At 36.0% G+C, this 26,884-nt stretch overlaps 1 protein-coding gene across 5 annotated transcripts in view; it reads right to left on the reverse strand.

Annotated features, from left to right (window-relative positions):
• CEP350 (centrosomal protein 350) overlaps positions 1-26,884 on the reverse strand; it is a 142,700-nt gene that overhangs the window by 50,798 nt on the left and 65,018 nt on the right. For all 5 annotated transcript variants that reach the window (XM_072648498.1, XM_072648495.1, XM_072648496.1 and 2 more), the window contains exons 15-26: positions 26,421-26,607; positions 22,911-23,131; positions 21,789-21,952; positions 21,363-21,473; positions 20,063-20,203; positions 17,706-17,842; positions 16,539-16,661; positions 11,960-12,123; positions 8,836-9,032; positions 6,724-6,908; positions 3,394-3,481; positions 1,250-1,396 (exon numbers count right to left, since the gene is read on the reverse strand). In XM_072648498.1, the coding sequence (XP_072504599.1) occupies positions 1,250-1,396; positions 3,394-3,481; positions 6,724-6,908; positions 8,836-9,032; positions 11,960-12,123; positions 16,539-16,661; positions 17,706-17,842; positions 20,063-20,203; positions 21,363-21,473; positions 21,789-21,952; positions 22,911-23,131; positions 26,421-26,607 (1,865 nt within the window). The remainder of the gene's footprint in view (positions 1-1,249; positions 1,397-3,393; positions 3,482-6,723; positions 6,909-8,835; positions 9,033-11,959; positions 12,124-16,538; positions 16,662-17,705; positions 17,843-20,062; positions 20,204-21,362; positions 21,474-21,788; positions 21,953-22,910; positions 23,132-26,420; positions 26,608-26,884) is intronic.

The following is a 26,884-nucleotide window of genomic DNA, read 5'->3' on the forward strand; positions in this document are numbered from 1 at the left end:
GATTTTGGCAGCTTGGTGGAAGATAGAGAGGATAGAGATTAGAAGCATGGACAACCAAGTAAGAGGTTGTTATAATTATCTAGATTGTAGAGAACTGATCATGTCAATGGGGGATGGATGTGAGAGATGCTGTTGAGGTAAACTAGATAAGATTTGGTAACTGACAAGGGGTAAAGGAGAGAAAAGGGTGTCGGAGAAGATGTTTGTGCCTTCAAAAGAAATAGCTTAGTTTAGAAGTAGGTTTGTGGGGAGCATAACGTGCTTCATTTTGGATATGTTAAGTTGGAGGTGACAGTGTCATATCCAGATGGATGTACAAAGTACACAGATGGCAACCTATATTCATGTTTAGGTATTAGATCAGGGCTCAAGATATAGATGTGAGAGTCAGTGAAGTGCCTGGGACTGCAGAGAGAGAGAGAGAGAGTATAGAATAGTAAATTTTTTCTCCCTTATATGGTTACAATAAATTAGATAGCTTATATAGACATCATATCAAAAGCACCAAGATTATTTCTCATAAAAATATTTTTGCACTGGCAAGTGAAACCAAGCAGTTTAAACAGCCTACAGGATCTTGGTCCCAAAGTAGTCTATGAATGAAAAAAATGAGAACACGCTTACTAAGACTGATATCTTTGTATCATCCCCTTCAAAACTAAAATTTTTCACAAAAAACATGTTCAAAAGAAACGATTCAAAAAGTGAGGAGACATACACATAATAGTTTCTTTCCAGTTTGGGCTTTACCGTACTATTAGAATGAAAATAACTTGCATATTAGAGCTACAAACTGGACCCGTGAGTTCATTGGCATAGAGAACCTTCAAAATGAGAAAACTTCTACCAATTCAGATTGACTCCTTCTCTACAACTTAGAGTTTTCTGGTTTCCCAGAGTGCTAAGAGTTAAATGACTTGACCAGGGTCAAACATCAAGTTCGGCTTTTAAGAAGCTTAAACTGCACTAAACTTTTGGGACATGCTGTATATTTAACAAAATTGGGACCTGAACCTATGTCTTCCCTGCCAGCTCTCTATCCACTGAATCGGTCAATCAATGAACATTTAAGTACCTACTATGTGATATGCACTGTGCTATGCACTATCCACTATGTTGGCACAGTTGCCCGTGTATCACATTAGAACAGAAGCTTAACAAATTCATTTGACACCTTTACATAACAGAGATGAAAGCAAATAATATCTTTAAAAGAGAAAACAAACTGACTTAAATCTTTTCAATTTACCAATTTATTTTCCCCTGCAGACTTCAACTTCTCCTGAAGCTTAATTGTGGTTTGGCGGATTCTTTCTATTTCCTCTTGCTGTTTAAGAATCAGTTGTCTTTCCTTTCGAGCAGCCTTGTTGGCTTCCTGAAGACGCTTAATTTCTGCCTAGGGGCAAGAAAAGTTAAGAATACAAAGGAGATATAAGGATTCCCAATAATACAAATCAAAAGGCCATGAGATGTGGTATAGTGGAAAATATTTTTAAAATAAACTATCTTAAAAACTATGAATTGGTTTTTATTTTTAAGCTTTAACGTGAAATTACTAAGAAATCTCCAAATTAAACTGTCATTATAAAAATAGTTTATACAACTTGTTCAACTTTCCTATTTCAATTTCAGGAAAACTTGTTTTTTGCTTCTCTGCCTTTTTGTTATAAGCACCAACTCTATGCACATATTAGTTCTTGAAAACAAAAACACCCACACATTTAGTAACAGTACTGTTTATAAATAAGAAAACTAGTTTCTGGGTTTTTTTGGGGGGGGGGGGGGGGAAGCAATCCATAAGCAGTGAGATACAGTGAAAAGCATGCTGCTTAGCCACTTCGGTAAAACTGACCATTTACCAAATCTTTCTGAACCTCTACTTCCTCAACTGTAAAAGAAGAATGTAATTCCAGAAGTACCGATCTTACAAGGTTATTTATTGTAAGACTTAAAAGAGCTGATGTATGTCAAGTGTGAAATCAGTTATTGTTATTATTACGGAGTCATGGTACAAGGCACTATCCTACTATCATTCTTTTGCATTTAATTTTCTCTGAATTATTACACAGATGGATAAAATGGCCTTTTGGAGTCGAATAAAATTGTTATTCCTATCATCACTATTATTGTCTACATAATGAGGTTATAAACAAAGTGGTTTGTAAATCATAAAAGTTTATACCAATGAGTTACTCTTATTACTGGAATTTTGTAGATAACCCTTAATATTTAAAGAAAACAAAAAATAAGTTTCTCCCTCCCCATGATCCACAAATGTTGAAGACTAAAGTGAAATTATTAGAATATATATGTACATACAGCACACCCACACAACAAACCTAAGAGTTTCTAAATAAAAGGGCAATCGAGGATTATGAAATCTGATTCATATTTCAATCCAACAAATATTTACAACATACTTGTTACATAAAAAGCAATGTGCTAGATAGTGGGGAAACTTGACGGGAAAATGAAGTAAAACATTACATTCATGGTAAGACCAGTGAAAAGCATATTTTCTTTCCTTATTCTAGACACTAGAGTTCTCTATAAACAGTTTTTATTAGTTTTATTAGTTTTTTATCCCCATAGTCATTTGACAACTATTATTGGCTTTATTTGATGATCTGGATTAGCCAAACAAAAGTCCTCATTTTTTTTCTTATGACTAAAAGTTTACTTTTTTGAACCAAGCTAGGTGAAAAAATGAGAGTCACTGCCCTCCAGGAGCCCATAACTTAGCAGGGAGATGAAATGCATTAAGATAATCACAATACAGGATAGTATCAGTAGTATATCATGTGGCAGTATGAGGAGAAAGAAATCTAAAGGCCTAAGAAAGCCTGTGGGTTGTCAGTAGAGTGTATATTTTAGAAGCTAATTTGCTCAGTTCTACAAAGGAAGAGAGATTGTCAGTATATTTGACAATTTCATAGTGGCACGGATACAATCCAACTGTAGCAAAAATCTGTTACCAACATAACAACAAAGTAGCTTACATTTACTTAGCACTCTGGGGTCTAACAGTGAACCTCTCTATTTTTTTCTTTTCATTACACAGCACTTTAAGGTTTACAAGATGCTTCAGAAACATCTCACTGAGTCCTCACAATAACTATGGAAGGTTAAATGCTACAGACATTATTATTCATATATTACATATGAAGAAACCTGCCAATGGTCACATGGTGTGTGAAGCGGGATTCAAACTCTAGCCTTCCTGATTCTAAGTCCAATGCATTTTACATTACTCCATTCTCCTACTGATGAAAGCACAAACTAGGCTAGGTATAAAGACGATCTGACAGTGCTATCAAAAATTACAGAAAGAAAAATCTATTTACTAGTTTAATGTAAGTAAGTTTCCTCAAGAAATGCCTTTTTTCTTCTCACCTTTTCCTGCTGCAATTTCAATAGCAAGCCACGCTGTCTCTTCCGGAGAGGGGGCATTTTATCATCTTCTCCTTTGTCTCGTAGATGTCTACATAAATATACGTATATACGTAAACATAAATTGAGCAAGACAGAATATCTTTATTAAATTTTAATTTTAAGGGTTCCTTTCCATTAGTATGTCTATAGTCTAGCACACTTCTGGATCCATGACCTCACCAGTGTGGGTCATCTCCTTCAATCATGCAGACTACAACTCCACATAAATGGTTTTATGACTCTGTGACCAAAAAGAATCTTAGCACCTGGTAGCCAACTTTCTAGCCATGAGACTCTCCCAATTTAGCAAGTTTAGTCCTCAGGCAACAGATATGTAGAATCCATCAACTCTAAATCTGAAGTTTCTCCACCTTGGTAGATCTAACAGTTCTTGAGTTACATAATCTTCCTTAGGCTCCCAGAACTCTGGGTCATCTCCTAGTCACAATGAAACATCAGAGAAAGATTTCAAGAAAGGATAATCTAGCTAAACATTTTAAAAACAAAAAACTTCACACATAAAATTGGCATCTTATGAAGTTTAGATAAAGTATCACACAAGCACTAATTACTGGAGTTGGGAAAGACTTTCAAAGTAATCTAGTCCTCTGTGATGAACATGAAAGACAGTAACTGAGTATCACATCTTAAGGTCAAAGAATTCAATCTCATAAAGCAGTTCATTTCAATTTTTGAGACGCTCTAATCATCAGAAAGTTCTTTATAAAAGAAAACTTTATAAAAAGTTGCTTCCCTTTAATTCTGACCCACTGTTTCTAGTTTTAGCCTCTGGAGTCTGATAGAATTAATCTAATACTACTCCACAGACAGCACTTCAAATGTTTGACAGGTATTTGTCATCATCTTCCCCATACCCACACCCTCTCCTTCAGGTCCTTATTCTTCCTGTAATATCACATTTGAGCACCCTTGCTATCCTGATCACCTCCCTCTAATGTTCAGTTTGTACTTAATATGTGAGGCTCAGAACTAAATAAAACATTACACACGGTAAGAAGAGGGAAGACCACATTTTCTTCCCTTATTCTAGACACTACAGTTCTCTATAAACACAGTATAATACTAAATTGGGTTTTTGTTCCCACAGTCATTTCATACTTTTTACTGGCTTTATATGATAATTTGGATTAGCCAAACAAAAGTTCTAATTTTTTTTCCTATGAGTGGAAATCTACTTTTTTGAACCAAGCTAGGTGATTTATATTTATCCCCATTAAATTTAGTCCTGTGATTTGGCCCATTACTCTAGTTGGATGAGATTTTTTGAAAGTCAATTCCAGCATCTTATGTATATGTCTTCAATAATAATAAAGGTACTGACTAGGGCAAGGCCTAAAACTGAGACCTGTAGTACACAAATAAAATTGTTATCCATCAGATATGGTTGATTAACTAGCTACAAATTCACCTAAATTTATTAACTTGCAACTCACATTTCTCCATCTTATCCACAAGGATATTCTGATTCAGACTGTTAGATGTCTTACTGAAATTAATATAAATCATGCTTATAATCAGGGGAGAGTGTGGAAGCCAGTTTTCACCAGGCTGGGAAAAACCACTGTTAAAATTTTCAGTGACAGTATATGTATTTATTTATATATATGTGGGTATATGTGTGTATATATGCATGTATACTAAACAGGCAGACACCACAAATCAGAGATTGATTTATTTTTGTTAACTGTTCTAGATTTAAGAAAGGAATGATAAAAATGTTTAGTAATTCAGACTAAACAAAGTATGTCAGGTGCACATTTTTTTTTTCCAGAGAACTAGTTGCTAAACACTGATTAGAACATCCCTGTCTACATTGCTATGGCCTATTAATCTGGAAACTGTAAAACGGAGGAAATTAAATTGGTTTCATATAACTTTTTCTTAGTGAATCCATGTTAATTCTGCACAATTACCACTTTTATAGTGCTTATGCACTACATGATTGCCACTTTCCTTTTCAAACAGCTCATAAACTGTTTAATAATCCATTTTAGAAATTTGCTGGAGATTGTCATTAAGCTCATTTCTGGAGACACCTAAAATTTTCAAGAGCTGTCTTTTTGCAAAAATAATATTTGCCTAACTCCAATCTCTTGGTATCTCTCTTATTTGCCAAGATTTTTCAAAGGATATTTAAAGGAGTTTAAAGATCATAACTGCAAATTCTTTCAACACCATGGAATGTAATTTATGGACCAAGAAACTTAATCTCATTTTAAGGCGATCAGTTATTGTTACTATCTCATCTATTGTGATCTTAATTCCATCTATCCATGTTTGCTATATCTGTTTGAATACAAATTTCCTATTCATTGACAAAAAGAGGTTAGAGAATTAAGTATTAAATAGTACTGTTTTCTGTCACCTTCCATTCCACCATTTCTCAGAAGTAATAGGCCCATTCCTTACTTCCTTATTTTCGGTTCTTGACATAGACCTAAATACCTTATTTATTTATTCTCCTTAGCACTTTTTAAAAGTTTGAAGCCATACATGGCTCTGGACTTCATGACATTATTCTTACAGGCTTTTTTTTTATTCTTGGACATGGGTCCCCTCCTTCTACCTTTTGTTCATCTATTTAAATGAATTAAATTAAATTAATTAAATATGAATCCACTGGAGAGCTCCCTGTGTATCCAAAGATTTCTTTAAATACCTTTCCATTTTCTTCATCTCCAGAATTATTTATGATTGTATTATCAAGATTTTAAAAGTCTTTCATCTTTTCTGAGTGTTACTTTTCACAGAATCTTAACTTCACTAATTTTTTTCAAAGTCATAGCATAAATAGAATTCAAATAAGAATTTTAATGGGAGCAACACAAAATGACCCAATAGGGATACACTTCAATTTACTCATGTATAAACACAAAGACATGAGCTATATCCAATTCATCTTTGTATTCTCCTCATAGAACCTAGTACGGTGTCTTGTGGTCAACAGATAATGAAAGAATTCATCACACTGGAAAATCCCTACTATTTATCAAGAATCTTCAAAGTAAAGAGGAGAAAAAGTCCAAAGTAATAAATGGCCCCTAATATGGCTTTATGCATTACAGCAGAATCAGGAGTAGATTCTAGATTTCATGACTTCCAATTCAATACACTGTAGGTACCTCACTGGAGTGGTGTCTTCTCCAGTTGGCAGTCATGTCTCCTTAAGCATACAATGGTACAAATATGAAAGACCATTTTTATTACAAATCACAAAGCTAGTGTTCTTTAAGAAGGAGAATTACTTTTCAGTTTTCAGAATGTCCTTACTTTTTCTGGTGTTCCAGCCAGGCTAGCTCCGCTTTAGCTTTCTCCTTCAGGGCTTTCTCACGGAGTCGTAATAATGAAGACTGGTGAGCTGCCCTCATTTCCTCTTCTTTCATGTACTGGCGCACCATTTCCATGGTAAATTTAGAGAAACTATCTTGCCCTCCTGAGAATGGCATACTCAGTTCCTGAAATGAGGAGTTTATTCCAATTGATCATCTTCTAAAACCCCACATTAATTTGTTTTTAGATCCAAGTTAATTATAAAAGTAGGTATTTATAAGAAATAAATTAAGTACTTATCCAGAGTTACCAACCATATAAGAAAATGCCCTGGAAAAAAGAATATCCAGAAAGGAACAATGCAATGAAAAGCATGCCAGTAGTCTAATAATGCAAATTCACAAACAATACAATTAGGTAGCAATATTACACTTAATTCAACCATTTCAGCTGATATGGAAGATGTATAGGTCACTGGTCTTCAAAAATAAAGGTTAAAAACAGATGAAATTCAAATGTGATTCCAAGACCACTTATACCTACCTTCTAACTCATCCCCTCCCTAAAGCACAGATCAAATTATATCACTCACTTGTTAAAAAAAAATATTTAGTGGTTAAATAAAGGATAAAATAAAACTTTATTGCTAAGCATTTAACACACAGATAGACAAACACAAAACTAAGAAATATATATGACACCAAAAGCTACTACCTAATAAATAAGTGGTCAAAGATAAAAACAGCTCTTAAAAGAATTGTAAATTATCAACCATAAGAAAGAAAGCTTCAAATCATTAATATTAAGAGAAATTCAAATCAAAATAATACTGAGTTTTCACTGCAATTGAAAAAATGACAAAAGATAGGAATGATCAATATTCGAAGGGCTGTGGGAAGAGAGGCACACTAGTACACTGTTGGTGTACAACCATTTTGGAAAGCAATTTGAAAATATGCAAAGACAACTAAGGAGACCAAGTCGAGCACTGATAAAAAGAAAGGTGCCATATACACCAAATTATTTACAATAACACTTTTGGAAGAAGCAAACAAAACCATGGCAACTGGGTTATAAGAACTGTTGTTTTGTATGGTACCATGTTCTCAGTTTAAAGTTTCATCGTACAAGTGAACCCTGTTTTAAGCAAATCTGATTTAGGCAGTTTCCTACTTAAAAATACCATGTACATTTAAATGCTTGCTGCTTGTCTCGACTTGTCACCTGAGCCTTCCCTATTCCAATGGGAATTCCCTAGCTGCTAGAGCCCTTCTTTCTTCTTCGTTTGGTACGAGTCCCAAGACAAAGTCAGAGATGAGCTTCTCTGGCAGGTCTTGTGTTCAACATTACTCTTACAACTACAATTTAGCTATGTTAGGGATTAAACTTTTGTAAGGTATACCTTAGATATCTAAATTTTATTTAAAATATTTTTTTCTAAGGAAAAATAAAAATTTTAACTTAGATAAAATTGCTGTGCTTGGTACATAGTAGGTACTTAATAAATGTTTGGTGAATGATTAATACATACTATATATAAGTTTATTTATCTTGAATAGGCACCAAGTACATTATTAGCCCTAGTTAAAAAACAACCTAGGAGACAGAGTTCAAGAAGCAAGGTCCTCAGGGTTCTACCATTCACATTCCTTACATCAATACTCTTCTCAGCATCATTTCTGATCAAACACATCAAAAGGCTCATAAATACCAGTCACCTTTTGTAATGGTCAAAATTAAATTCTGGTATATAATTTAAACTTCTTAAGTGTAGATGCTAGCAATCATGTGAATCTGAATTTGAGTTTAGAGAAACGGCAACAGAAACAGAAGAAATTTTTTAAATTACTGGATCTAGCCTTTGAAATACTTTAGTCAGTTTTTTTTTTACTAATATGAACCAGTTATGTCCATTAAATTAATATTCCTTTTTCTGCACAGTATTTAAATCAACTTAGGCACTCATAAATATTCCTACATGTGTGACTCTCCTTTGAGCCTATCAAGGTGGACAATTCATCTTAAACACATATGTAATTAATACTGCACCTTTGAGAAAGGCCAACCACAACACTTATCCACGAAGTACACAACACATAACAAGCAATTTACCTTGACAGAAGACAGAGCAGTCTTTTCTGGGGAAGCCTCCTCATCGGAATCATCACGATGACCCCTTTTCTTTTCCATGTTAAATCGGCGATGACTCTCTGAGGGTAGTAAAGACCTAAAAGACTTTTCTTCTATTTCATCTTCTGTCATGGACTCATCAAATTTGAGGGAATACTCAGTTGCAATAGACGTTGAGTCTAAAAGGCAAAGAAAAAGAAAAAGCAGATTTTTACCATTCTGTCACACACAGTTCTCGTAGGTCTTTAACTTGTACTTGAGGCCTTGAAGTACATTTAGCATTTTTATAGATTATCAATTATTAACAAGAGGCACAACAGATGAAAAAAATGAATTCACAAACTGTTACGTGACTGAAACTTTAATTACAACAGAGCAAGGTATTTTGAGGATATGAGGGAATACTCAGAGAAAATCACTAAAATCTTAAATTTAAATCATAAGAATAATATTGAAGGAAAAATATTTTCAATATAATAACTTTCTTTATCTAGATAACAAGATAACTTTCAAAAGGGAATTTTCTAGTTAAATGATGCTTATTTCCTGGCAAAAATGATTATTTAAATCATTTTTGAGGGAGTTCTTTCTACAACATTTTTCATAAAATTCTCTCCTTTTTAAAATCAAATATACTGAACTTTACTTAATCTTTCGTTTCATGATTCAGTGCTATCATTATTAACAAGTACTATATTTAATGTCTGTGACATGCACTGCCTTTGGAGGTAGAGAAAGTAACTAGAAGTAGGTGCCCAAACCACCAAATTTTAATTAACTTCTGTTTTGAATTCAGGGTTTTTTTCTTCCTTCTTTCATGTCAGGCAGTCAGTTATTACAGCTACAGTCAACTCCTGTTGTTTCACAGCATATCTTATATACACCCTCTATTCTTCACTCATACAACCACCATTCTAGAACACCTCTCACTTGACCTATTGCACTAGCTTTTTAATTGATCTCTCTGACTCACTCCAATCCATCTTCTACTTAGTTGCCAAAGTGGTTTTTTAGGTCTATTTCACCCTTCTATTTGAAAACCCCCAGGATCAAATACAAAGCTATTTCTCTTCATAACCATGCCCTTTCCTACCTTTCCAGGTTTCTTATAGTTTATTTCTTTCCATTTACTTTTACATGCAAATACAACACTGTACTTGCTATTCCTTGATGATACTTTATCTCCTGACTGTGATTACAGTCTCCCCCTCTCAATGCTTGGAATATACCTCACTCTGCACCTCTGCTTCTTGACTTCCTTAGATTTTTTCAAGGTATGGCTCAAATCCCACCTTCTGCAGGAAGACTTTCCTTGTACCTTCCCAACTTACTCCACCAAAAAAGGGGTACAGAACTTCTTCATAGTTTTTCACATGTTATGGCCCCCATTAAAATAAGCTCCCTGAGGTTTTTGCTTTTCTTATGCCACACTGGCATAAAACAGGCACTGAACATATGTTGTCTGACTTGCTGACTGACTGGAACAGCATACCTGGATCCTTTTGGACTCCATGGTTCATGCTTACTTTTGGAGGGTTGACATTGCCCGAAATCTGACTTACCTAAATAGAGAATGTCATATGGACAATTTTTTCAGTATTTTTCTGGCAGTTTTCACCACCAAATATTACTTTCCCAGTTTGTCACAGCACACTGTACTCTCAGAAGACAGCAGTTCTGAATTTCAGATGTAGCACCATATTTAGTAAGCAATAAACATGGTGCCAGAACACATGGCTTTGAATCCCAGTTCCACCACTTATTTGTGGTGTGAAATTGGACTAAGTTAAAGATCACTGAATTTTTATAGATGAAAGGAACTTTTAAGATAATCTAGACCAATTTAATCACTTAGGATGCAAAAAAACTGAAACCAAGGGTGAGAAAAGTAATTCACCTAAGGTCACTCAACAAGTCATTCACCCAAGGCCATTCAATAAATCAATGCCAAGCTTTATACAAGAACACATTCAGTACTCTTTCCCTATCCCAGATGCTCACAGAAGTTAAGTATCTCTCAGGATTTTAATTCTCTCATCTAAAAATGGGGATAATAAAACCTGTAATGCCTCCTTCCCTCAAAGGGTTATAGCAAGAATCATAAGAAGATGGATGTGACTGAGGCACAAAATACTTTTTCAATTACTATGAAGTGAAGCACAATAGTTTCCAATTGTCATATATTATTTCCACATATAATCTTTTAATAAATTTTACAGCAATAGAATTTAAATACTAATGAAAAAGGACCAAAAACATGCATAAAACAAAACATTTCAATTTCATTTTCTCTAAAGAATTAAAGGAACTGAAACTTTAAATCAGAATCCCGTGCTCATGACAATTTTAATTATTCCAAATTAAAAATGTGTCATCACCACCAATTATTATAAAACTTCTCTTCTGGTTAAACTAGACCAACAAGAATAACTTGACAGGTGTGCTCTATATGTGCATTCCTTGAATTCTACAGTGACTCAGAAATCATCAGTTGCAGGAAAAATATAGTAAGTTGTCATCTGGTATTCCCTAGATTATAAAATACAAATGCTATTTTTGCAAATTACTTATTTAACAATAAGTTATGGAATTGAGGGTATTAACATTCCAGGTCAATTCTAGAAGCCAAATTACTTTGACTTAGTTTTCTTAGTTATCATTATTCTCCATTCAGGACTTCTAAAAATTGATGTTTCATTGCTTAAGTATAATTGGAAAATAAATTTAGTGACTTCAGCACATATAAAAATAATTTAAATTTTGACAATACTAGGGAAGAAACTATGATATAGTTTTATTATTTTTTAAATGGAATTATGTGATCTTCTTTGTCTGATAATATTGACTATCCGTATACACTCCCAATATCCACCCTTGACCAATAATACAGAACTGTGAGGTAAATGCCTGGATATATGATATAGTCTGTCACCTTAATTTTTCTTTAAAGAAAACTAAGTGGCTGAATCTGGCCAATATTGGATCAAACTCCTGACTTTCTTCTCATTTGCACCAAACTCCAACCAAATGAGGTAACACATCCAGGTGAAGGCACAAATCAAAAAATAACTCCAGGATATGGTAGTCAAATACAAATGAGAGCTACCTTTCTCATCTGGCAATGAGGGAACGCTGTCACTCTGGAGGGAATCATCCACAGCAGTGAGAACTTGTTCTTCAATAAGACTCTCCATCCTTTCAGAGGCAGGTCTCTTCTCAATTTCCTTAGACAACAGAACTGAAGGGCTTTCTTGGGGGCTGTTACTGCTTCTGCTCCATGGATTTTTATGACAGCAAAATTAATAAATAAACAAAATAAAAGTTAAGTAATGACCCTGATCTCTAAAAGTACAAAATGAAGAAAAATGCAAAATGAAAAGTTTCAAAAGTTGCAGTGCCTTTTTTTTTTTTTTTTTACTATTAGCATGAAAGGTACTTGTAAAAGTCAGCTAATGAAATCTAACAGCAATTTATTAAGCACCTGCTGTGTACTACAAATACAAAGAGAAAAAAATGGAATCAAATGCTCCTAGAAAATTAAGGTGTAGAGGCTGTAGGAAGAAAGAAGATGATTTGTCACTAAGGCAATAAACAAGGATGCAACCATGCTGAAAAATTTTTGGAAAAATGTTAGAAAAAAAATCATTTAAGCAATACAAAGTTTTTCTACCATGATAGCTGATTTCCCAGGACATAGTAGATGCTTAACAAATAAGTGGTGACCACTTAAATCAGATTCTACTACAACTTGATCTGGAGACAGTCTATCCTTTGCTTGACTTGTAGATACCCTCTATGGAAAAGCAGCATGCTATAGCTGTACCATACAGGGTGGCTGTGTGGATCAAATGAGGCAGTAAATGTATAAAGTACTTTGTCAACTTAAAAGTACTTTACAGCCAACATTACAGGGTAAAATGGTAAATGGAAGTATCACAGTTAGGACTGAGATTTTCCCCATGTTTTAATGGTAATTCCACACTCCTTTTTTTGTCTGTTGTTAAGTCATTTTAGTAGTGTCTGACTCTCTATGACACCATTTGGAGTTTTCTTATCAAAGATACCGGAGTCATTTTCTTCTCCAGCTCATTTTATAGATGAGGAAACTGAGGCAGAGGTGAAGTGACTTGCCCAAGCTCACACAGCTATTAAGTGTCTGAGATCAGATTTGAACTCAGGAAGGGGAGTCCTCCTGACTCCAGGCCTAGCACTCTATACACTTCCCTACCTAGCTGCCCTTTTTTGGTCTAGTAATCAAGTAAATATATGGAGACATGAACCCAAATACTCTGTTTTATATAGAAGTTTAATTATTGGGGGGGAAGCAACTACTTTCATAGACAAATATTTTAATCAAATTAATGAAAATACATTCTTCAACGAATCTGTGATTTCACTCATATGAGTACTCCTTCAAATAGCAACTCCTACCTGCCTTCTCATCCTGGGCAACTCTTATTCATGTCTTCCCACAAGTCCTCTAAAGGGGACCACATAAATTTTGGAGACCTCCTTGTAGATGTCTTTACACAGGATAGACGCCAATACATGCATGGGCTTCTCATCTGTTATCCTGTGTTCTTGGAATTACAGAATTTCAAAGTTGGAGGGATACCAGAGGCCATCTAGTCTAACATTAAATCTGGGAGACCACTGGCTGGGACTTGGAAGCCATTGGTTCTTCCCCTAAGTGACACACCTTGGAATTATGAATGAAAGAATTCAAAGTCTGGCTAGTTATTATGGCAAATTATTAGTAACACTATATGCATAGTCCACTTCTCTGCCAGGAATGTATCTATGTCCTCTGTGATATTCTTTACACAGTTCTTGGTGTGCATCATTGATAATATGCTATGTCTTATGTATACCCAGAAAGAGGTGTCTCTTCATTGCCCTTTCTTTGAGCAATGATCCATAACCTCAAAACTTTGGAGAAGGCAGTAGGATATGATTTACAGCAATACGGACAACAGTGTTTAAAAGACGGATCCTTCCTTTAGGGAGAAGCTCAGGGCCAGTAAGAGCATTGTATAATTTCCCAAAAGCAACCCAGTCCAAACTTTTCCTCCTGTTTAGTTCTGAGCACAATTCAATGTTTACCTACACTATCTCTATCCATGATGATTAAATGAATAAAGCACTTATTAAGCACTTAAAATGTGCAAAGCCCTGTGCTAACTGCTACAAATACAAACACAAAAGTAAGAAAAGTTCTTGTTCTCCATGAGTTTACATTGCAACACATGTGGAAAGTTTTAGCTGAAGATAAAAGGGTCCCACAGCCTTTAGGGTGCAGCAGTAAAACAGATGTTAATGCCTCTACTTTGATGTCATTTCCCTAATAAAATTATGTCGGTTTCTGATATTGAGCCATCTGACAATAACTAATTCTTTGGTGACAAGAGCTTTCTCCTCTGGGTCCTTCAATGGATGTGGTGGAAGCACTGACAGGAGTTGCTTCTCAGAATGAGAGTACTGGGCTGTCTTGGGTTGCCTCTAAATGGGACAGCTGGTGAGAATGGCTGACCTCTTCTCCACATCAGTGCCTTCTTTGAATGATGGCCATGAAGGCTAGTCTAGAAGCAGGTGGTCTGGGGAATACTGCCAGTCTCAGAGCTCCTGTGCTTATCTGATGGTCAGGGGCACCTGGTCAACTGCTATTGCTGAATAAAGTAAGTGTCTTCTCCGCAATGATTTCTCCCCTCAATAATGGCTGTAGGAGCAGGGCTAGAAGCAGGTCTGGTTGTATGGAGGACACTGCTATTCCCAAGGCTCTTAGGTTCAGAATCTTGGGCTGTCTCTATTAGAATTGGAGGGGAGATGGTGGTCAAGGTGGTGGTGGAGATTCACTTGCCGGGCACATGCTACTTGTCTCTCCTTACATACTACATATGCACTGATGGACCAGCTCTATAGGAACTCCTGTGAGCTCCCTTCTCCCCTTCTCTCTTTCTTTACTCTCTGTCTCCGACAGTCAAACAATAACTCAATCAGTCAATTAGCATTTACTAGGAACCTACTTTATGTCAGGCACTATGCTAAGTGCTGGTGATACAAAGGCAACAAAACAGTCTGCTCTCAAGGAGCTCAAACTCTAATGGGGGAGACAATATGCAAATGTCCAAAAATATATACACAGGATAAATTGGGGGGCAATCTCTGAGGAAAGACAGTAAAATGAAGGACTGAGAAAGACTTCTTGCAGAAGGAGAGACTTAGCCAAGACTTCAGAGTTGGGGAAATGGAATATCATGTTCAAGAAATAGCCAGGAGACCAGTGTCACTGGATCACAGAATATATAAAGTAGATTAAGGTGTAAGAAGACAAGCTAAGCAGGAGATTATGAAGAGCTCTGTAAGGCAGAGGAATTTCTATTTGGTCTTGGGGTACTATGGCACCTTCTATCTGATGCCTTTCCTGATGCTCCAAGCTACTAGTGCCACCCTCCGAAATTACTCTATATTTATTTCATTTTTACTTATATATGAATACGCTGTCTCCCCTGTCAGTTTTTGGAGGGCAGTGACAGTTTCATTCTTGTGTCACCATTAGCTGGCACCAAGTGAATCCTTAACAAATTTGTGTTTGATTGGCTGATTAAATGCCCTCTTTATGTCTGGACATCAGCTTTTAGTCATTTGAGCTTTCGTGCAGATAATTTGAGCAAACACTTCTGAATTATTAAGGCTCTCGTTCAGAAGACTCTAGAAAGTAATGGGAATTGATATAATTAGCTCAATGTCAATATGAATGGGAGTATCTTGATGACTATGACTTTATCACTTGTCTTCCATTTAGACTCTGCACTAGAAATTTTTCATGATGCTGGGAAACATCTTTGATGAGTATGTATTTATTGTATTATGCCTTATTTGAAATTTATAAATCAAATTTATAAATCAAAATGTCAGTTATATATGCTCTTACATCTTTCAAAGAACCACACATGATTTTAATGAATTCATGGAAAATAAAATGTCTTGTTGACGAGCCTCTAAGGCAGCATTTTGTTCTACCTAATTAAACTATTTTTTATTGTCAAGAAACAAAATCTATCTTTTATTATCTGTACCTTTAAGTTAAAGAGATAACTGTAAAGAGGTGGTACATGCTTTGAAACATAATCTGCAAAGGTGTTTCATGAACAATGCCCAAACATGAATGTAGATTACTCTCATTAAGATTATACTGAAATAAGAAAACAGATATATGGAACCATAGCTATTGACAATTTCTTGAATGACCTTTATGGATAAATAATAAGGTCTTTGGCTCTTTTCCCAAGCATGGGGTATCTTTCCCCTGACACTCAAAAAATTGTGTCACCTCAGGCACAGGCCTTCTCTGTGTATACTCGGTCTGTTCCAGTGGTTCTTCCTACTTCCATATTCAGCACACAGGGGACTGTATGTTACTCAACAAACCTGAGTTTAAGTCTTATCTCTGTCTATGGCATCCTGGGTAGGTCACTTAATCCTTAAGTGCCTACACAACTTTCTAAGACTATAACTGTTAAGCAGCTGCTAATCATCATTGGTAGAGGGAGTTTCCTCACTGGGAGTTTTTTTTGGGAGGAGGGGGTCTAAATAATGAAATCACAAGTCCACCCCACCCTGCCGGTAATTGTTATTTATATGTTATGACACTGATTATAAAATAAAGTTGAATTATTCTCCTTTACCTCTGATCATGAGTCCTGGATTTTGAGGCCTCTGAATAACTTTCAAAAGATGGAGAATACTTTTGATTCTTTGAGTCAGAAGACTCTTCTTTACTCTGAGAAATTACAACAGATTCACCTTTCCTGTCAAAAAAGAAATAGGAATGAAAAAATCTTTAGGAAGAAGATTTTAAAAATTGTTTAAAAGTAGCATGAAATTAAAAGCACAGAAAGAATGAACTGCACACATAATATGAAACCAAAGTGTGTGTGTGTGTGTGTGTGTGTGTGTGTGTGTGCACGCGTGTAAACAGATTACAGAATATCTTTCAAATGGACAGCAGTGTGTATTCTTCAACAACAGTATTATCTCTCTAAAAACTTAAATCAGTGTTTAAAATACAAACAATTCACAGTCATACCACTGCTCCCATCAGCTCTGGATACTGCAATAGCAAAGCACAGATACAATTTCAATAAAACAAAGATAATGCCATAGAAGTTGTGTCCACTTTCCACAAGGAAGTCATTGATTGACAAAGCAGACAGAATGACAATAAAAATACAAACTAGTTTAATATTTTTAGGTTACATATCAATAACATAAGCTTACTATATCTACTTTTCTGAAATATTTTAAAGACCTAAATAACTCTTTTGTGGATTTCCTAAACTGTTACACCTGACAAACAAAAAAATGTCCAGTTAATAATTAGGCAAAAGTTATCAGTGATAAATCTGTGATACGATGGTTCACATACTTAATACACTGGGAACACTTGTGCACATCCTAGCATACATTATATTTTTGTCTGGTTTTATGTTCAATTTTTATCTTATTTTTTCTCAATTATATGTAAACAAAAAATTTTTAACAGTTTTTTAAAATTTTAAGTTCCAAATTCTCTCCCTCGAGAAGGCAAGCAATTTGATACAGATTATACATATGCAGTCATACAAAACATTTCCACATTAGCCATACTGCAAAAGAAAATGCAGACAAAAAAACACAAAAATAGTAAAGTTTTAAAAGTATCTAGCACATATTATACAAGAGATTATGATTTAAACTGAATTTATAAGATGAATAGTTTTTCATAAACCACTTTCATTTTCTCTATTTAAAGATATTAATGATTTGCATCAGCAACAAAATTTTTAAAAGGTTAACAGAGCAAATAATATTACCTGTCTGTATCAGTTCTGGCTCTCAACTGTCTCATGAACTCTGAATGTTGCTGTCGCTGGTGATCAATAAGAGCTGTTATTGGTGCTGCTGAAGCTGTGACAGCATCTGATATCTGGTTTCGTGCCAATTCTGTCATCTAAATGTGGGATCATAAAACAAAGAGTAAAAGCAAATGCAGATAGCTGTGGCAATATTATAATTAAATTATATCACATCTTTTAAGGAAAGTGATATGGTGAAGTCATCTACTAACCAGCTGTGCAACCTGAGAACAAGACCTTTAACCTCTCTTAGCTCCAATATCTTTAACTGTCAAATGATCTCCCATCTAGCTCTGAATCTAAGATCCTATCAGTTAAATTCTACCTGATCCATAAAACTCTAGAGTGGGGAAATTGAGGCTTCGAGGCCACATGTGGCCTCCTATCATCCTTAGGTGCAGCCTTTTGACTGAGTCCAAGTTTTACAAAACAAATCCTTTTATTAAATACATTTGTTCTGAGAAGTTTGGATTCGGTCAAAGGGCTGAACCTGAGGATCTAGAGGGCTATACATAGCCTTGAAGCCCAGTAGTTACAAGTGACATCTTCCTCCCTTAACGTCTTACAGTTACTGCTGTCTGTACTGCTATTACTGGCAATTATGCCTTATGAAAAGGTGTTGCTTCTGTTGCTCGGAAATACATCCTCCCACTCTCTCAGGTTTGCAACCTACATGTCATCCTGGCTTCTTCACTATCTCTTATCCTGCCTCTCCACATCTAAGATGTTGCCAAGGCCTGTTGATTTAACCTTCACCACATCTCTCCAATAGATCCCTTTCTTTCCTCTAACACCGCCACAACTCTAGCCAGGCCAGTATTACCTTATGTCTGGACTACTTCAATAGTCTACTGGTGGATCTGCCTGCTTCAAGTCTCTTCCCACTCCACTCCATTCTCTATTCAGCCATTAAAGTATTTTCCTGAAACCAGGTCTGACCATGTCTCCTGCCCCACTCAATAAACTCTAGGGGATTCTTATTGCCTTCAAGACCAAATGCAAAATGCTCCATTTGGCATTCAAAGCCCTTCACAACAAAGGCCCCTCCTATCTTTCCAGTTTTCTTATATTTTACTCCCCAACAGGTACTCTTTGATCCAGTGACAGTGGCTTCCTGGCTTTTCTTTGAATAAGACTCTCCTTCTCTGGGCTCCAGGCATTTCTCTGGCTGTCCCCCATGCCAAGAATGCTCTCCTTCCTCTGCTATAACTACTGACCTCCTTGCTTTCCTTTAAGTTCTTACTAAAATTCCACCTTCCACAGAAAGCTCTTCCTAACCCTGATTAGTTTCAGTGCTTCTCCTCTTTTCATCATATCCTCTCTATCCTGTTACAGAGCTTGCTTTACACATATATTTGCATACTCTCTCCTCCATTAGAATGTAAGCTCTTTAAGGACGGGGACTGTCTTTTGCCTCTTTTGGTATCCTCAGCATTTAACGTAGTGCCTGGCACACGGTAAGTGGTTAATAAACATTTATTGAATGAGTTCAGATCTTTTACCTTTTTACATGTTATCTCATCCACCAAACTAGACTGTAAGCTTTTAGAGGGAAGAGATCATATCTATGTTTTTCCCCTCTTTCCCCTTATAACACTTGTATTAATGCCTAGAACACTGTAAGTACTTTATAAGCATCATTTGAATAATAATATACCTAATGAAAATCAATCTGCTTTTTATATATACAGAAAAACTTTATTATTCATAACAGGAGATGTTAATTAAATTTCCCTTTTGTCAAGTGGAATAAAATTTGTCCAAAAGCCAAATACTGGGAAAAGTGTTGAAAAACATTTAATGAATATTTACTCATCTATTTTTCAAGGACCAACCTAGCTAAGTACAGAGGTGAACAGTAGGCGGGCCACCTGAGCTATGAGATAGGGACTCAAGGAGGAGTAAAAGGATTCCCTACTACAGAGAAGAGTCAGTTGGAATTAGATAACATACATTTGAAGTATACCTTATCAGCATGGTTATGTGCCTTTCTCCCACTCTATTCAGTAGCATGTGATTAGGATGGTGGGGTTTAGAAAGAGATAAGTGGCAACAGGACACAAGGGCTACGGATTCAAGAGTAAAACGTGGAACTGAGTAAAATTTTACAAGAGTAAAACGTGGTTAATTACAAGGTAAAATTGGGAAAGAGAAGTCAGAGCAGGGGCCTGAGAAAAGTGCTGCGTGATTAGAAAACCACATCTACCAAACCTAAAGCTATGTAGCTAATCAAGGAAAGACTAACAAGCAGAAAAGTAATTTCATTGTTAATTAACATATGTAAATCCCTAAAAGCATTTCTCCTTGAACCTCACCTCACGGATTTGTCTTGCGGCATCAGTGGTAAGCCGGGCAGCCTCTGCTTGCTGGGCAGCTATCTTACATGTTGTCTCCTGTAGTGCTTCAGTGGCTTCCTGTCGTGACTGAACCAGCTGCTGTAGAGATTCTGCATGCGCCTATACAAAAAAAGCAATATACACTTTGGTAACTTGAGCTTAATAAATGTTTTAGCCTTCTCAAAAGTAAAGGAGCTTAATCTAAAATTTGGTATGTGAGCCAAATGCTTGATCTTTCGCTTCGTATTTTTAAAAAATTTCTATATATTTCAACAACCATTAGGATTATGGACTGGCATAGAGCTTGAGTAGTTCTGTAGTATAAAATCTCAAAGATTCTGAGGGCACCTAACCTATCAATACTCACTATCAAATAACCACCCGCTCTCTCCTCGAAGATGCTTCAATGGTAGGAAAGGCTTTTACCCCTTGAGGCAGCCCCTTCTACCTTTGGGTGTTTTTAAACGAAGTTAATGGGCTGTACAGATTCAGAGCTCCTCTAGTCTAGGTAGGAGCTTCATTCAAACTAAACCAGAAAGATAACTGGCAGATCTTCTTAAGTTAAAAATGAGACTCTTTGGAAAATATAGTTCTAGGCCTTGGAACTATCCAGCAAAAGAAAAACAAAACCGTTTTTAAACCCCTTCCTGTGAGCCTGCCAAGTCAATTTAATTCAATAACAAATATTTATCAAGTATCTACTATGTCTGAACGTGCTAAGGTGGGAAATGGAAATACAAAGGCATTAATGAAACAGTCCTTGCCCTCAAAAAGCTACTACATTCCATTAGGGGTAGGGAGGACACAACATGCACATAAATAAATAGGAACAGGGACTAGGCTTGTGATTTCACTGGTACAGGGAACTCCCAGGTGAGGAAACTCCCTCTGCCAAGGCCAGATCAGTGCCACCTCTGTAGCTCAGATTCTTGGAGTCCTTAAAAGTTAAGGACCTGCCCAGGGTCCCACAGCCAGGACAGATCAGAATGGGTCTTAAACTAGGTCTTCCTAGCTTAGGAGGACAGCTCTCTATACACTACATCATGTTGCCTCTCTATTTTGTAAACACAAAGGTTATACAAAATAACACAAAGCAATTTTATGAGGAAGAGAACAAAGCAAGCTGGACTGTAAGGAATCCCAAGATTCCCTAAGAGTCCTAGCTTTGTGGACTTGGTGAAGCTTGATGTCTTAACAAGGACTTGTTTCCCCACTTCCTACAATACTAACAAGGCAAGGGAGAAAGAGGGATGGACATACCCATTATAACTAACATTACCTGAGCTGCTTTGTGTCGGGCCTCCTCCAGCTGTCTCTGACTTTCCAGGGCCTCATGTTCGGCCTTCAACTTCAAAAGTGCCAGGTCTCGTTCATGACGCTGCTGCTGTGCCTGCATGTAATACTGAGTCAAATCTGTTCTATAATATAAATAATAACTGTAACAGACTTACTCCAAATATGTGAATATATCAAGGATTTGCTTTTTCATCAGAGACTTGCTTAAAAATACTCTCCCTTTGATCTTCATTTTAAAAAAAGCCTATATGCTAATGTTTGCAGGACTGATTATGATGTATATACCAGGCTGGACACACACTAGAAAAGTGCAGTACAATAAAAAATGATTTAACTCATCTATAATACTGCTTGAGAGAGATGAAAACAGAGTGAAAGAAAGTAGAATAAGGGAACCCACTACGGATACCTTTAGGATCTGAGCCAAGGAGACAGTCTCCTGCTGGGCCAGTGATATGCCTCGAACTCTTTCTACATCTGTCAGTTGGCGCACAGACTCCTCAATGGCACTTAAGTAGCCAAGCTCTGCTGTCATACGATGCTGAAGACCAGCAGGAGAAAAGCGCATGGCACCTGAAAGATCACAAGACACAAGAGACAAATGTAGAATGCTCACAAGCGACTATTTCTATTTATAACTACTTATAGATCAGACCTGTGATTTCACTGGCATAAAGAACTCCCCAGGTTGGGAATCCCTTTACCAATGCAGATCAGCACCTCTTCTGCAACTGATGGTCTTAAAAGGATTATCTAGGACACAGAGAGATCAAGGGGGCTGTCCAGAGTTACAGAGTCAGGAGGTGAGCCAAAGGACAGGATTTTCTGACTCTACGGCTATGTCTCCATGACAGCAGGGTGCTTCTCCCAATTCTCATTGTAAGAGCCAAAAATCAATTTTCTGCTTCTCTGAATTTGGCAATTATAAACACTGCCATGGATTTTAATATATCAATGCTAGGGACATGGAAAAAAAATTAGAATTTCAAGTTCTTGGCAAGTTTTACTGGAAAAGCTACTGGGCCCTCTTGAATCCCTTTTCTCTTCAATGCTTAGGTTAATATTAAACAATTTATGTTTAGTCTTTCAAAAATACTTATAAAATAACAGAATCTTAGAGATAGTAGAAAACTCAGATGTCACCAATTCAAGCCAATGCTAAATTATAAAGTCCCTCTCTCATAACCCCAAGTGGTCACCCAGAGACCTCACTCCTTTCTGAACCAGACAATTTCAGGACTGGACAACTTGAAATGTTAGGGAGTATTCACTTACAATGGGTTTAAATCTATATTCTTGTAACATCTGCCCACTGGTCTTGGTTTTGTCTTCTGGGGCACGAAGTAAAACTAAACTATTACCTCTCTTAGATGATTTTCAGACAATATACCCAAACAGAATTAATGTTTACTTAAAAAAATATATTTTTCCATCATTCAACAGGAAAAGTAGTTTTCTCTGACAGGAAAGTAAAGGAAAATTCAAACTCATGTCTTATGTAAAAAGTTACAATTGCATGAAATACACTTACCTGGGGTTGAAGGTGTTCCTGCTGTTGTCTTACTACCTGCTAGATTCATGTCAGAGAAGGTAGCATTAGGTTTGAATGCTGATGGTACTGGAGGCAAGACTGCTGGGGATCTAGTCCTCTCCCCTGAGTTTGCTGGAACATCAAATTGTGGAAGTTTCTGGGAGCTTGGAGACAAGGGAGAAGTTGGAGTTCTCTGTGATCTTCCCTTATCTGATGAGAGACTAAAGAATTTTTTAAGCTAAAACAAAGTGGTACTTCGAGATCAGACTTTATATAGTTCTTTAAAAAAAAAAAATTGTGCCTGCAATAACTTTTTTCTTTTTTTTTTTACCAAAATAGTCATTTCATTGGTATAGGGGACTCCAAATAAGGAAGCTATCTCTGTCAATACAGATCAGAAACTCTTACCAGGGAGCTTCTAGAGATTGAGTTAACTTGCCCAGAATCACAGATCCAGTATGGATAATAGGTGGGACTTGAAACCTGCTCATCTTGACTTGGCAGCCTATACCTCAGGCGATTCATAACAGTATAATAATTCATTTCTGTTTAACATATACTTTAGAAGACACTGACCAAAAGTAAAGGGGAATCTAGTGTTTCATGATGAAACTCTATTTTTTTTCTACAACATATAGGTTTTATCCTTCTTTATAGAGCAGCTCATTTTCAGTATCTAAGTGTTAAATCAAAGGCTTCAATATATTTTCTTCTTAAATACCAATTAAAAGATTGACACATAAAATGAGATGAATAACCCACAAAAGGATAAATTTTAAAACAGTAATAAAACAAAAAATCAAGATTTCTCCAATAAACAATAGTAAGCTCTTTTTGTGGCGACAAAGAACTGGAAATTGAGCAGATGCCCATCAATTGGGGAATGACTGAAAAAGCTGTGGTATATAAATGTAATACAAGACCATTATTCCATAAGAAATGATGAGCAAGCATATTTCAGAAAAACCTGTAAGGATTTACATGAACTGATGCTGAGTGAAATGAGCAGTACCAGGAGAACACTGTATATGGTAAGAGCAACACTGTGTGGTGACCGACTTCTCAGCAATGCAATGATCTAAGACAATTCCAAAAGACTCATGATAGAAAATGCTATCCACATCCAGAGAGAGAAGTATGGAGTCTGAATGCAGGTTGAAGCATATTTTCCTCTTGTTTTGTTTTTTTTTTATTTGTTCTTCCTAATGGTTTTTCCCTTTTGTTCTGATTCTTCTTTCACAACATGATTAATGTGGAAATGTGTTTAATATGATCATACAGGTATAGTTTACATTAGATTGCATGCTGTCTTGCGGAGGGGAGGAAAGTCAGAATTCAAAATCTTATAAGAAATAAAAATTAATTATTTTTCTCAAAGATAGCAAGCTAAGAAAATTCCTCTGTTCTTTTATTACCCATATTCTTAAGCAGTATTTTAATTCTATCTCTAAATATTCTCTCCTTTAATATGCATTAGTTTCTTACAGAATTTGTTTTCCTAATGATGCAAACACTATTCCATTCAATTTTTGCAAAACTAGAAAGCATTTTTAAAATTACTTTAACAACTTCTTATAAATCATTTAAAGACTTAACTGAGGCAATTGGAAGGCACAGTAAATAGAGCACTGGGCTTGGAATCAGGAAGACTCATCTTTGTGAGTTCAAATCTGGCCTCAGACATTTATTAGCTGTGTGATCCTGAGACCAGGCAAGTCACTTAACCCTTTCTGCCTCACTTTCCCATCTATAAAATGAGCTGAGAAGGAAATGACAAACCACTCCAGTATCTTTGCCAAGAAAACATCAGAGTGGAGTCACAAAGAGCTGGACATGACTGAAAAACAACTGAACAACAAAAAAGACTTAACTAAAGAACAACAGCAATCAAACTTTTTCAAATGCACTAAAATAAATCTCATCTGACTCACAAAGGAGCTAATAATAAATCACAAGGCATAAATAAAATTATGTATTATACTATAAAACAATCATGAATATATACATGAAAACGTACATCTAGTTTCTGAATAGAATTAATGTCATGAGAGGTAATCTTCTCTTAGTGAAGGAACAATATTAACTAGTTATAACAGTCAAACAATTTCATCCAGTAGACAAAGTTTTATCTTTAATTGACTTCTACTGAACTTCTACTCTCCCTTTAGATTTCCACCACATAAAAGTCCTTCTCCATACTCAGTTAACAGCACTCTAGAACTCCTCTATCTCTTCCCCAGACAGGAACCGTATTTTTCCCCACTAAAATGACATTCTTGTGGCTTCTACTAGAAGAGTTTTACAGCAGTTTTTCAAATAACATTTGATTAGACTTCACAGAGTTCCAAATGGATGTGAACAGGGAAGACACAACTCATGTAACAGGAACAAAAAGAAACCAGTCATTTTCTTCCAATCACCTTAGGAAATTTAAAGAGGTGATGTTGCAGAAAATATGTGAAGTGCTTAATGACCTGGAAGGGGGAAATCATGTCTGGCATAAGCAGTACTCTGTAAAGAGGCTAAAAGAATATAACAATCAGACCTAAAGCATATGGAGATTTGCTAAAGGGCAGAGTCATTACGCGGAGACTAGCACAGCAGTAAGGAAGCAACCACTAGCTCCTGAAGCATCCAATTAAATTTCTGGATAGCTGGAACTGCTAGAAATGATTCTTTGTGTGAAGCATTAATTTGTCTCTTGTAATTCCCATTTAACACACTGTGTTCTGCCTTCCTTTTCCCACATGAAAATCTTTACAGTTACAAAATGACAACACTATACATGTGGTTCACTCTGGGCAGAGGAAGAGGGACTACTACCTCCTTATTCCTAGAAATTATACCTTTTTCAGTTCAATATCACACTCTAATTCTTGGCTGCCATAGCACACTGTTAACTCACGTCCAGCTTCCAGTAAAAACCCTCAGAACCTTTTCAGATAACCTGCACATCACGCTCTTTATACTTTCAAAGTTAATGTGCTGAATTCAAGTAAGATTTTATATTTATCTTCATTAAATTTCATCTTAGTGAATTCAACACAATGCTTTCTTTCTCGAAATCTTTCTGGAGATCTGGAGATATCCAAATGTTTTGGATATTCAGAATATTTTGGAGATCTCGATATGTCCAAATCCTAAAAAAGGACAGAATATGTCATTCAACATGTTCTATTCAATGCCAGCTTTGTGTTTTCTAGAAAGGCATTAATGTAAGATATATACAGAGCAGATGAAAGTTAACCTCAAAGTGGAAGATTCTACATTATAATAAGAACACGCTAGGTAAAAGATGATGAGAATAAGGTTATGACTGTAATGATAAGCAGAGAGAGTAAATTCAAAAGATGACAAAAGTGGAAAAAGCACATGATTTCACAACATGCCTAATAGGAAAGATTGTGACAAGTTGAAAATTATCTCAAGGTTTCTTATTTGTAACGTAAATGATAGGACAGCATTAAGCTTTAATGATATATAAATTAAATATATAAAAATAATCTTTACCTCATAGACTGTCCAGAAAGATTCTCCAAAGTGCTATCAGTATCAGAATACAGCTCATAATCATTAATAGGAATTTTGCTACTAGTTACAGGCTTCTTTCCCTTGTGAGACCCACGATCTGAACTAGACTGTGTTCTTTCTTCTTCACGCAGAATGTTTTGAGCACCACCAGTAAATGACGCTAACCCTGAAACACAAAATACTTGTAAGCAAGGTTCCAACTGTAAAGATAAAAGAGCCAGCAAGTCACAATGGATAGGGAATTAAATTTGAAGTCAATATAAAGAGGACAACCCCTAGATTCAACCTTCCTCTGACATTTAGCACTTGTGTGACCCTGAGAAATTCATTTAACCTGAGTCTCGGTTTCCTTTTATGGAAAACTGGGATAATAATACCTGTGATAATAATCTCTCGTATGGCTGTTATGAGGCTCAGATTATATATATATTTATATAGCTACA

This window comes from Notamacropus eugenii, chromosome 2, assembly GCF_028372415.1.
Source record: "Notamacropus eugenii isolate mMacEug1 chromosome 2, mMacEug1.pri_v2, whole genome shotgun sequence".
In the NCBI taxonomy this organism is placed as follows: Eukaryota; Metazoa; Chordata; class Mammalia; order Diprotodontia; family Macropodidae; genus Notamacropus; species Notamacropus eugenii.